The 13919-nt window shown below is 35.1% G+C and overlaps 1 protein-coding gene across 1 annotated transcript; it reads left to right on the forward strand.

Annotated features, from left to right (window-relative positions):
* The first annotated feature begins 11785 nt into the window (after positions 1–11785).
* Positions 11786–13242, forward strand: LOC129871254 (kirola-like). Its single transcript, XM_055946160.1, has 2 exons — positions 11786–11972; positions 12989–13242. Exons 1-2 carry the CDS (start codon positions 11786–11788, stop codon positions 13240–13242), a joined length of 441 nt encoding a protein of 146 aa, XP_055802135.1.
* Positions 13243–13919: the final 677 nt, after the last annotated feature.

Consider the following 13919-nt stretch of genomic DNA (forward strand, 5'->3'; position numbering starts at 1 on the left):
ATTCATAGTCGATGACTCAAGAGCTCGTATGAGCAAGTTTATATCGGGTGTGTTGGATATAGTTTCAATAGAGTACAAAACGTCTATGTTAATTCGAGATATGGATATATCTAGACTCATGACCTATGCATATCAAGTAGAAAGTGTGAATTTAAAGTTGAAGAATAAGGAGTCTAAGAGGCCAAGGATCAATGATAGTGAATTCTCTCATGCTAAGTTTGGAAATAGTGGATGTTCTCATTTTTGCCAAAGGTACTCCGCTAAGGGTTTTCTAATGCTACTACTCAAAGGTTTGACAAAGATAGGGTGCCCAACCCTAAACCTCAAGGAGGTGCTCCCATTGTCCAAGTTACTCCCGCATGAAAGAAATGTGGTAGGAACCACAAGGGTGAATTCCTGGTCGGGATAAATATGTGCTACCGGTGGGGTATGTTGGGTCATCATGCTAAGGAATGTAAGGATAAATATTTTCGTCCGTAAGGACAAGTTTATCAAGGTGGCCAAGTGCAACAAAAGGGTGGTCAAAGCAATAATAGGTTCTATGCTCTCCATAGTAGGCAAAACATAGAGGAGACGCCCGATGTTGTTACTGGTATGTTATGGGTCTTTCACTATGATGTTTATACTTTGCTAGATCTGGGTGAAAATTTATCTTTTGTTTTTCCTTATGTGGCCATGAGATTTGATGTTAGTCTCAAGATATTATTAGAGCCTTTCTTCATTTATACTCCCGTAGGCAAGTCGATTATGCCTAAAAGAATCTATAGACGTTGTCCGGTTATGATTTTCCATAAAATTACCTTATGTGATCTAGTTGAGCTTGAGATGACCGATTTTGATATCATACTTGGAATATATTGGCTATATTCATGTTATGCTTCTATTAATTGTAGAACCCTAGTGGTTAAGTTTCAATTCCCAAATGAGCCAGTTCTAGAATGTAATAACTTTGTGTTTAAGGGTCAATTCATTTTGTTCCTTAAGGCTTGAAAGATGATTTCCCAGAGTTTTATTTATCATATTGTGAGGGTTATGGATCAGAATTCTGAATCACCTATCTTAGAGTCGGTCTGTATTGTAAATGAGTTTACGGATGTGTTTCCCAATAAATTACCCGGTGTCCCTCCCGAAAGGGAGATTAATTTTGGTATAGACCTTCTTTCGGATATTCAACCTATCTCTATTCCTTCTTACCGCATGGATCCAGCAGAATTAAAGGAGTTGAAAGATTAATTGAAGGACTTATTGGACAAAGGGTTCATTAGGCCAAGTATTTCTTCATAGGGTGCTTCCATATTGTTTGTTAGAAAGAAGGATGGCTCACTACATATGTGTATTGATTAACGGCAATTGAATAAGGTAACCATCAAGAATAAGTACCCAATTCCAAGAATAGATGACTTGTTTGATAAATTGCAAGGGGAAAGTTACTTCTCCAAGATAGATCTTTGTTTTGGCTATCACCAATTGAGGCAAAGGGAGTGTGACATTCCCAAAATATCTTTTCGGATAAGGTATGGCCATTATGAGTTTTTAGTCATGTTGTTGGGATTGAACAATCTCCCCCGGCTTTCATGGACTTAATAAAATAGGGTGTTTGAGCAATACCTAGATATGTTTGTGATTGTATTCATTGATGACATTTTGGTTTACTCTCGAAATGAGTAGGAGCATGCATATCACTTGAGGATTGTATTGCAAACTCTAAGAGACAAATAATTATTTGCAAAGTACAAAAAGTGTGAGTTTTGGTTAAAGAAGGTGGCTTTTCTTGGTCACATTGTGTACGGTGAAGGGATTGTGGTTGATCCTAAGAAAATCGAAGCGGTGAAGAATTGGCCTAGACCATTATCTCTTTATGATATTAGGAGTTTCTTGGGCTTATGCGGATACTATAGGAGATTTGTGAAAGGATTTTCATTAATCTCGTCACCTTTGACCAAGTTGACTCAAAAGTAAGTGAAGTTGTGAAAAGAGTTTCCAAGAGTCGAAGGATCATCTCACTACCGCTCCTATCTTGACCTTGCCAAAAGGTTCTGATGGTTTCGTGGTATATTATGATGCTTCAAGGGTTGGACTTGGTTATGTATTGATACAACATGGTAAGGTAATAGGCTATGCTTCTAGGCAACTTAAGGGCCAAAAACAGAACTATCCAACCTATGATCTTGAACCTGCGGCGATTGTGTTTGCCTTGAAGATTTGGGGAAACTATCTTTATGGCATCCATGTGGATGTGTTCACCGACCATAAGAGTCTACAATATATGTTTAAGCAAAAAGATTTGAACCTTCGACAAAAGAGATGGCTTGAGTTATTGAAGTATTATGATATGAGTATGTTGTATCATCCGGGTAAGGCAAATATGGTTGCCGATGCACTAAGTAGATTGTCCATGAGTAGTGTGGCACATGTTGAAGAAGATAAGGAAGAATTGGTTAAAGATGTTCATAGATTGGTAAGTTTAGGTGTGCGTTTGGTCGATTCCAATGACGAAGGTGTTCTTGTTTATAATGGTTTGGAATCATCTCTTGTAGCGGATGTTAAGGCCAAGCAAGGCCAAGATCTAATATTGGTTGAGTTAAAGAAGTCGGTTGTCGAAAAAGCCATTGAGGCTTTCTCTCAAGGGGGAGATGGTGTACTACGTTACCAAGGTCATTTGTATATACCTAATGTTAATGGGTTAAGAGAGTTGATATTGAATGAGGCCCATAGTTCCGAATACTTAATTTATCCGGGTTCCACCAAGATGTATCATGACTTGAGAGAAGTGTATTGGTTGAATGGCATGAATAAGGACATAGTGGAGTTTGTAGCTAAGTGTTCAAATTGCCAACAAGTTAAAGTTGAGTATCAAAGACTAGGAGGTCTAGCTAGGACATTGAGATTCCTACTTGAAACTGGAAAGATGTGAATATGGATTTTGTAACAGGTTTGCCTCGCACTAAGAAGCAACATGATTCTATTTGGATTGTTGTAGATCGGATGACCAAGTCGGCTCATTTTCTATCGGTTAAGACTTCCTATAGTGCAGAAGATTATGCTAAGTTATATGTTCGAGAGTTGGTAAGACTTCATGGTGTGCCTTTGTCCATCATATCAGATCGATGTGCACAATTTACTTCACACTTTTGGAAGTCGTTTCAAAAGGGTCTCAGTATAAATGTTACGTTAAGTACCGCTTTTCATCCTCAAATCAACGGTCAAGCCAAAAGAACGATCCAAACTTTAGAGGATATATTAAGGGCATGCGTTATTGATTTTAAAGGAAGTTAGGATGAACATTTTCCATTGATTGAGTTTGCCTATAATAATAGTGTAACACCCCTTAAAAACGTTGTATATGATATTCCAATTCTTGATGAAAATGTTATAGCTTTTGTATTTTGGGTATAACTTTTCATAGTCTAGTCCAAATTAGGTGATTCAAATTTATAAATCACCACAACATCATTACCTACAACTTTTGTGAAGACCATATTTTAAGTTTTGAAGGTTAAGTAGGTCAAATAAATTAATTGTTGTAAGACAGTGTGATGTGATAAAATAGAGTATTTATAGAAAAAATATTATATCTCACTCTAGAATACTCCAAATCAGTTGATTCTTGAACTACATGAAATTAGACTTCTAGATCAACAATATTTATGAGACACCAAATCCAATAAGGAAGTTATCTTGTTCAAACGCAGCTCCGAAAAAGGATATTCCGTTAAAAAAAGTTCATCTCACCAACCATGGAAAGATCTAGATACATTTGACATCATTCATGATATCAATAGTCCTCTATTTGACATCACCCATGACATCAAAATCTTCCATTAAATTTTTATATTTTTCTTTATAATTATTTTAATTATTGTTAGGTCCCTCTTTTACACCTATAAATACCCACCTTAATTCATTATTTTATTCATCAAGCTTTCTCAAGCAACTCTTCTCTCTATACACTTCTTTACTCATTCTCAAAATATAGTTTTAGTTCTTAGTAGTATAAAAATACTATTTTGGTGATTGATATATTTTGGATAGTACACAAAACGCTCCGGCAAGAAGAAAAGGCTAGGATTCAAATGTATTCATTAAGTCCTTCGATTCTAAGTAATGCTTCGAATTCCAGGTATGTAAGGCTTCAATGAGAGTATTTCTTCCACTTTCATGCCTAAAGTATTTTAATTATATGGTAAATTATATTTATTTTCTTTAAGTTTTACTCTAAGTTATGTGGGTGTTTATCCATGGGTTCTTCCACCCATGTAGTCCAAAAAGTCTTTCAATTAAATCTCTTGATTTCAAGTAATATTTTCTTATGGGTAATTCGTATTTTTACTTAATAGCATGAATCATAGTTAAATGAATTATTATTGGTCTATTTTGATGCAACATAATTTCATATATATGAATTGATGGTTTACAAGTAATTTCTCTATTTATCGTTTTAAAGGTTTTTGAAATTCATGGTGGGTTGTTTAAAGCATGATTTTTTAATTAATGGATTTCAAAGTATTTATGTATATTTATTTACATACATGTTTGCAAGTTAAGTGATTTGAACCCACCTAATTTTACTATATTTTCAATAAAGTTTGACTTAAAAGCTTTGACTCAAAATGAATATTTATGAAAGTAATATCTATGATCAAAAGGGAGTCTTAAGAAATGAAAGAATGATGAAATGATATGAATGATGGATTTTTTATGCAATAAGGACAATTCTTGCATATTTGAATTACCAAATGTTTTAATGAGCTATTTTACCGAATATGATATTTGAATTCCCAAGTTATATGCTATGAATATTTTGAAGTATTAAACTATTCTGTGGGATTGACTTAGCACTGAATGGAGTATTGAGGTGGGATTCGGTAAGGGAATCGTAGTAGCAACCCCTTTTCTCATTAACTATGTGCCAACATAGGAGCCCTTGTAGGCTTAGGCTAATGGATTCATAAATAGCCCTTAAAGTTAAAGTTAAAGAAATGAATGAAGTTGACGGAGTTCTACCCGACAAGTAGTCTCCCCGGCCAATGTAGGGGGTTATGTTGGATTCCATGTAATAGCTCACAAGGTCTTAAATGTTGGTTATGGTCATTTTCCACACAAAGAATATTTTAAAGGATATCTATATGATTTATTATGCATGCTTTACATTATGTTCCATATTACATAAATGTTTTAATGTTTCCTCAATGTTAATGCATCCTTACATATTTAGTACATTCAAAGTACTAACGCATATTCTTTTGCCTTCATGATATCACCATGTAGGGATCAGTGCTCCTCCTTGTTCTCTTCCATGTGGCTAGTTGAGATTTCATTTGAAGACTATTTTTGGTGAGTTTCCATGTTCCGAGAACAATACTCCTTTATATTTCTAGCTTATGATATATTGAGATATTTTTCTATGGCATTTCTTCTATTATGATTGAGGGTGAGCTAGGAACTTGTCTTAGCCCTGTTAAATCTAAAAGTTAGAGGTATTATTGGACATATATAAGTTGAATATTTACTATTATGATTTCTGCTTGTTCATTTATTGTCATTACCTATGAAAGGCTAAAAGAATGCTAAGAGGCTTATTTGAGGTACTTTCAGGTTCCTCATTTACCATGTCACGTCTAGGCCCTAGGCTTGGGTTGTGACAAATAGTTATCACTCTAGCATACAAATGTCTCCTTTTGAAGTATTGTATGTGAGGAGATGTAGATCCTCAGTGGGATGGTTTGAAGTGGGAGAGATGATCTTGATTGGTCCAGATTTGGTTATCAATGCTATGGAAAAGGTGAGACTCATAAGAGAGAGGTTGAAAACGGCTCAAAGTCGTTAAAAATCCTATTCCGATGTGAGGAAAAAAGAGCTTGAATTTGAGGTAGATGATTGAGTCTATTTGAAAGTTTCACCCATGAAGAATGTAATTCATTTTGGCAAGAAAGGAAAGTTGAGTCATGTATACGTAGGATCTTACAAGATATTGAGAAGTGTTGGCAAGGTGGATTATGAGTTAGATTTTCCACTTGAGTTAGCTATGGTTCACCCGATGTTTCATGTGTCAATGTTGAGGAAGTTTGTGGGTGATCCAAGCTCCATTATGCCACTTAAAGATTTAAGTGTTAAGGAGGATTTGACTTATGAAGAAGTTCCAATGGAAATTTCTGACCGGCAAGTCAAGGAGTTAAGGAACAAAGAGGTTGTGTCCATGAAAGTGTTATGGAGGAATCAACAAGTATAAAGTGCTACTTGGGAGACGGAGGCGGATATAATGAAACGATACCCGTACCTCCTCTCATCCACTAAAGCCTAAAGTAGTAAGTTGTTATATCCAAGATAGTTAAATTCCTAAGTATTCAGTTCCTCCTGTGTCATTCTTATACATGCATGTTCATGAAAAGGTTGATTTCAAAGTCATAATTTTATGTTTAGTTGAAGTTTTCATGTTCCATCCTTTTTAAGATGTCATCATGTTTTTTAGGTTGCTAGTCCTCTTTCTGTGTTCTTTCTATGATAAGTTAATCTCATTCGAGGATGAATATTTCCAAGGGGGAGATATTATAAGACCCCGTAAGTCAGAAAGTTGTAACCAAGGAGAAAATTCTCAAAATTTCAAACCCACCCATATGAACGAGTTCCTCTATGTCTCGTAAGGTTTGGTCATAGAGTGACCCCTCGAGCAAAAGTTGAAGTTTCCCTAATGAGAGGTTCTATGACCTTCCAGGACAAGTCATCCTCTAGAAGACAGCTCATAGGAACCCCTCATCAACCAGAGTTCATATACTTTGTTCAAGTTTCCCTAAGGCCATGGTGACGACTTGACAAGACGGCTCGTAGAATCAATAACGAGTCATAAGAACCAATTTGCAGGTTTTCAAACCTGTATGATGAGCCTTGAGAATAGGTCATTCCTGAGATAAAGGGTCATAAACAATGGTCGTTCATAATCAGAGACTATATTTTTAGGCACTTTATGCAAACCTGCAGGACGAGTCGTTTACATGACTCGTCGTTGCCAAGACGGCCCGTATGTTAGGGTACGTAGGGTTAATTTTCCAAATATAATGAAGGGTAATTGTGTCTTTTCTAAAGTTTGGTTCAATGAACCTAGACACTTTTATGGCCAAGTTCAAAGTCCATAAATACTCCTTTCTTCATAACCCCCTCCTATTCAATTCATTCTCTCAAATTATTCCAAGGCAAGAACTTGCAAGGTTTCTCTCCAAATTCAAGCTAGGGTTCCAATATTTCTTCAAGGTTCTTCTTCAATTCCTAGTGAATTCAAGCAAGGTATGTGGGGATTGATTCATGGGTTCCTTTCACTCATGAAGTCCCAAGGTTTTTCTTCTTTTAATTTCTATTTATTTTGAACTATATTTTTGATGAATTGCATTGAGCTTATTTAATTCCATTTTAGATGTTATCAATGATCATTATATGCATATTTTCATATGAATTGTATGATTTTAAGTTGAATTATGAATGTCCATGCATGAAGCTATTTCCAAGTTAAGATTATGAAGCTAAAGAGGATTTTCATGAATATATTAAGAGTTCAATGATCTTCAAGAAAAGTTTTCATGGTTTAAAGTTGAGATGATAATCAGAATTAAGATCATTAGATGTTTAAAGATGGTGATAAGGGCAATTCTCACCAAAGTTATAGATTCTTATGAATCACCAAGTTAGATGAGCTATTCTTAAATATTTTAAAGATGGATTGATAGGCACTTACTATCTTTCCCTACTATGTTGTGAGTATGTTTTATAAGTTTCCATTGGGATATTGACTAAGCACTGTAAAGACTTCAAGGTGGGATTTGGTCGCACAACGCAGTTGGTTATTCAAGGAAATCCTAGTATCTCCCAAACTATGTTGCTCACGTAGGTTGCCTTCATGGCTTAGCTAGTGGATCCACATAGCCCAGTTCAGTGGAGTTATCTTTGGAGTATGCCCTGGCAAGGTAGCTTCCCTTGTTTTGATGTAAGTCATTGGATTTCATGTAGTAGCTCTCATGGTCTTAGTTGTTGGTTAAAGGTCTTATCCCACACAAGTTTCAAGTTAAGCTTTAAGATGTCAAGTTTTTAGTTGAAAGTTGAAGTTTGATGATATGCACTGACCAAGAGTTCTTTATGTTTCAAATTGCTTTAAAGCTATACTTATGCTCATTATGATTGGTCATGTATCTTATGGCATATTGATTACGTTCTCTTACTTGTCATGCATACCTCACATACTTAGTACATTCAAACTTACTAATGCATATTTTGCCTACAATGTATTATAATGTAGGGACAGATGACACTCTCGACTACCATGCTCGTGGCTAGAGTTTTCTTTAGATTTTAAAGAAGTTGGTGAGTCCTCATTCTACTGAGGAGAAGACTTTTATTCATATTTCTATTGCTTACACATTTTTTTATTGCTAGAGTGAGATAAGAGCTTGTCCTAAGCCCCCGTTGAAGGTTAAACTAGAGGCATAACTAGATGATTATTGGTGTAGTCCGATTTGGACGTTTATAGAATTGGGTTTCCCTTAGTGCCTTACCCTACTTATGATTACTTCCTCTTATCTTTCTATTGTTCTTTACCTTATCTATACAATGAATGCTAAGATGGCTTATGGTTGGGGTTCCTCACATCCCGATCGCTATATTGCGATTAGGACCTAGGTCGTGTTGTGACAACAGATGGCTGGGATTTATATGAAAGAGATAGTAAGGTTGCACGGGCTTTCTATAATTTTAGACCATGGTACATAATTCACTTCCAAATTTTTGGGTAAGTTGAATGAAAAGTTGGGTACTCAACTCACTTTCAGCACATCTTTCCATCCATAGACAAATGGGCAGTCAGAAAGGACTATCTAAGTGTTGGAAGATATATTGAGGGTATATATGATAGACTTTGGGGGACATTGGGACAAGTTTTTGCCATTGTTTGAGTTCTCCTACAAAAATAGGTACCACGCTAGTATCGATATGGCACCATTTGAAGCCCTATATAAGAGGGGATGCAGGTCTCCCATAGGGTAGTTTAAAGTTGGGGAAGTGAAACCATTGGAGGTTTACTTAGTGAGGAAGGGGGTTCACATTCGAGGCTGGTGAGCAAGTGCTTCTAAAAGTTTCACCTATTAAAGGAGTGATGAGATTCGGAAAGAAAGATAAACTCAGTCCTCGCTATATTAGCCCTTTGAAATTCTTGAATATGTAGGGCCAATGAAATACAGATTGGCCTTACCACCTAGTTTTTCAGGAGTACACCTAGTGTTCCATATGTTTATGCTGAAAAAGTACCATGGAGATAGGGATTGTATCATTAAATGGGACTCAGTGTTATTACTCAAGGAGTTTTAGTATGAGAAAGCACCAGTTATAATTCTTGATCATGATGTATCGAAGTTGAGGACTAAAGAGTTCAGTATGGTTAAAGTGCAATGGAAACATGTTTAGTACAGAAAGCTACTTGGGAGACTGAGAAAGACATGCGAGACAAGTACGAGACGGTCCTACTCTATCTTTACTTTAGCCTGTTTTCCCTAGTTAGTCACTCGAGGATGAGTGATGAATAAATTGGTATCTATTTTAATAACTTGTTCCCGTTGTTAGGAATAGGCCAATAGAGAAGGATTTTGGGCCAGAAAACTTTGTGTAGTAACTTTGGAAAAACTTAGCCTAGGCAAGACTTGGATGAATTCTGAGTCAGGTGAAGTCTAGGGTAATCATGTGAATGATGGGAGATCAAACCTCCAATTTGATTGGATAGGCTGATAGCTAGGATGATACAGAGCATTTAAGGCTTTGCGGAATCTTATTCAGGCGAGTAAAACTCCCAAAATCAAAGTTGGTGTGAAGGGTATATTTTAATACATCTTGGAAAGAGGGTATGTTGTGAAAGGGGAGACTTGGTGAGTCTTTACAAGCTCTCTATATCCTCCTATACCACCAGAGCGGGATTTCCACTGCTATAGCAGGGCCACCAGAGTGGGATGAGTCTCACCAAAGCAGGACAGTCGCGGGACTTAAGTCATGAAAAGCCTCAGAACGGTTCTTTTCGGCAAAAACAATTTCTAAGTCTTCAAGAGGCGACCTAGGGAGATTTTCATTAATTTTCCACGGATTTCCATGCTTAAGTTAAGGATTTTACACCATAAATTCATACTTTAATTTCTAGAACCTTTAAAGTATGATTAGTAATCATTGGGGAGGGTTTGAACTGAAAACCCATAGTGGAAAATAGCCCTAGGGTGGGGTTAGGATCATAGGTTGGCCTAGGGTGTGAAATTGTGTTATATTTACTGATAGTTAGGCCATTGTGTTAATCTTTTATATGTATTTACTGTTTTTCTAAATCAAGAACGAGAAGAATTAACTAGGAAAGGGAAGGCTCTTGCATTGTAAGGTTGTTGAAGCTTGAATTTAAGGTAGGGAATCGTCTAGTTTCTCGTATGTATTTCATATACTTGTTAAATTACTTTATGAAATGCATATATATATATATATATATATATATGAATAGAGAAACATGTTAGATTATGTGTGAAATGATCATTTGCTAGCCTATTTTTGTGATGAACCTGTTCTTGGTTATATAAAAATTATAAATACTGAATGTATTTGTGATTGTGGTATGCTTGGATCGGGTGTCACGTTCCGACACATAATTGGATCGAGTTTCATGTTCCGACACAAAGTTAATTATTTGTATGTCCCTTGAGAGGACCCTTGTGTGAAGTTATAGCATGTGGAAGACATTAAGTTAAGATATTGCTGAATATAGGTGAACTTGAGATTAGTTGACTTATTCGGTATATGTATATGCATATTATGTTGAATTAACTTCTCTATGATCCGCTTATTGGCTAACCGCGTGATCCTACCAGTACATCATTGTTTTTGTGTACTGATACTATCCTTACTCTGCCTTTTTGTTGAGTATAGGCATATTCAGCTGATTGCGAAGAGACCTCATCTAGAGGAGTGATTGTGTTTTCGAAGTCAAGGATGAGTTGTTCCTTCAGGCTGCTGTGGACTCGTTATTTCTAGTTCTTTTCTTTTCCAGGACTTAGATGTTCAAACAATGGTTAGTTGTTATAGGTTTCTATTAGAAGTTGTACTCATGTTCTAGACTTGTTAGTTTTTAGAGTTTTAGTACAATGACGTTCAGTTCCTAAGGTGTGTTCACTTCCACATATTTTGAGTTTATAATTAGTTAGTTTCTGAGTTTATGGGGACTCAGCATTTATCTTTGGCTTAAACCTGCATCTGCATCTTTAAGTTGTGTATACCTTCGATTATTGTTGTTGGGCTCTTTAAAATGGTTCTCCCACTAGAGAGTTAGAGTGGATGTCAGTCACAGTGGATCGGAGTCGTGACATTACACCTCAAAAATTGCCCCAAACACTTGAAATACATCAAAAATAACAATCTACAAAGTCTATATTTTCAAATGTATGTCTTCGTTAAATATAATTTATTTTTATTAAATTTAATAATTAGAATTTGGTAATTGTCAGACAATGAAAATATTTATTTTTTGAAGAATATAAAGAACCAAAACTACTCATATAATACTTGAGACTATTCCAAACCTACCACCTAAAATAATTTACCTTTTTGGCATTTTCTCCGTAATGGGCTAACAACCTAGCTCTAATTTTTCATGATATGTCGTGGGTCATATTCTATAATATTTATAATAATTTTTCGTATAGCTAATTGAAATCTATATAATGACTAATTTCTAATCATTTTATCCCACTTTCTTCGCAAAACGTTTTTTCTACGCATAAAAAAAATGGGTGTAAAAGGCAAGTTAATTGGTTCAATAGAAGTGAAGTGCGGAGGATACTCGATTCATGACATTTTTCACATGAGAACTCATCATATACCCAACATAACCCCTAGCAAAATACTAAGTTTTGAGTTTCATCAAGGTGAAACAATAAAGGTTGGTTCAGTTGTTTGCTGGAAATATAATGACGGTAATATACATACACTTCCCCTCTCTCTACATATGAATCATTTTTTTAGGTTTAGGTGTGTTTGATTTTAAGAGAAAGTCAATTTCCAAGAGAATGTTTTTCATAAAAAGGTTATTTGATGATGATGTTTTTTCATAAAAAAAGGTTATTTGATGATGATGTTTTTCATAAAAAAGGTTATTTGATGATGTTTAGTTACCATATAGTAAGCATTTTACACTAAAAAATTGAAAAATAGCTTCTCTCATTTGTGGGGAGAGTCGTTTTCATATAAGCATCTTCATATTACTTGCTCCCAAACCTTAATGTACTCTATAAGTTTCAACGGGTGATATTATTATACGCAATAAAAAATGTGCAAAATCACCAAAATTGTAATGAGTAATCAAGTTCTAAACCCATATTTGCTTAGCATTAAGAATTGTGGTGGAGTGGTAAGTACTCTTTCATTCTTAACTAGAGGTCTCGGATTCGAGTCCCCTTGGGTATGGAGTTGTCTTTGTTATAAAGCGCTTTACCCCCAATGTAGAACTTTCCGGCGCGAATTCGAATTTTATTGGACTCCAATGTGGATAACCAGACACCGAATGAGAAATCAAAAGTACAAAACCCATATTTGCTCAAGTGAAATGGATTCAGTTAGTTGTGGAAACCTAAATATTGCACCGATTAAATTTAAATTCTGAATCTCTGTCTTTGCGTTGCTCTAGCTAATCCTTCGACATTATTAATCTTTGGTAATAGATTTTTATTTACCATAACAATATCCAATTTTCTGAAATATGATTCAACTTTAATATATACTTTCCATAAAATATTTTCACTCACCAATCAATTACCGTAAGATGTTGTACAAACATTTTACAGATTTCATTGGAGAAAATGAAAAAACCAAGAAAAAACTAAAAAAATTGAGCTAAAAATATCTAATTGTGAATGTTTATATCTTTTATGAGGGTTTGAAAGATGAAGTAGCCTATTAACATCTCTTATATTTTCGACTTTATTGATTGTAGATGGAAAAGATAAGATTGCAAAGCAAGTGATTGAAGCCATTGATCCTCAAACTAAATCAATCACTTGGAAAATAATTGGTGGAGATCTGTTAGAGTTGTACGATTCCTTCACTATTATCACATCATGTGACGATCAATGGATTACATGGACATTTCTGTACGAGAAGAAAACCGAAGAAATCCCAGAACCTCTTGTTCTATTGGGTTTTGTCATTGGTATGACAAAAGATATAGAGAGTCACCTTATAAAGTAATAGAACATCAATTATATTATTCAATATGTTTATACATATGATGAAAAACATATGTGTATGTTTACACACATACATATATGTGTGTGCTTGTGTTATATTGGCTATCTAGTTCTAACTAGATAGCTAGTGTGTGAAATAAATTACATTATGTTTGGAGAATATATGACATATGTACTCCCTCTTCTTCTAGGGATGTATCTCCAATGTTCAATATATGTAAGATATATTATGAATAAATGCTAAGATTGTAATTTATCTTAACAAAAACTACATATTGAACGTGTTATTCTCATTCTTTAACCTTTTGTTCTAAGATGGGACTAACATTTATAAAACCTCCGTTCTGTAGTATTGATTAATAGCCTATCAAACTGTGTCCTGTGTAATCCATTTATATTTGGGAAATTTAAAATTTGACTTGTGATTTTTGTGAATATCTAAGGCTTAGCAGTTATGTTACATTTCTTATAAAACCATTAAATTGGCTTACCAAATAAGCAGGAGTTCTGTCACGACCCAACTCACCGGGCCGTACGGGCACCTACTCTAACACCTAGATAGGAGAACCCTTACAAAATATCATACGGAAGTTTAACAAAATACCATTATAAGTCCTAAAAGAGTCAAGAATACACCAAAAATTAAATTTTTAAAACTCCACGGTTTATTACAAGAAA

This window comes from Solanum dulcamara, chromosome 10 (genome assembly GCF_947179165.1).
Source record: "Solanum dulcamara chromosome 10, daSolDulc1.2, whole genome shotgun sequence".
NCBI classification, from domain to species: Eukaryota; Viridiplantae; Streptophyta; class Magnoliopsida; order Solanales; family Solanaceae; genus Solanum; species Solanum dulcamara.

What these genes read in the sequence shown, in the direction of transcription:
- LOC129871254 (XM_055946160.1), top strand. Translation starts at nt 11,786, where the DNA reads ATGGGTGTAAAAGGCAAGTTAATTGGTTCAATAGAAGTGAAGTGCGGA. An exon ending in TTGCTGGAAATATAATGACG is followed by an intron (nt 11,973 to 12,988) that starts GTAATATACATA and finishes TATTGATTGTAG; the next exon opens with ATGGAAAAGATAAGATTGCA.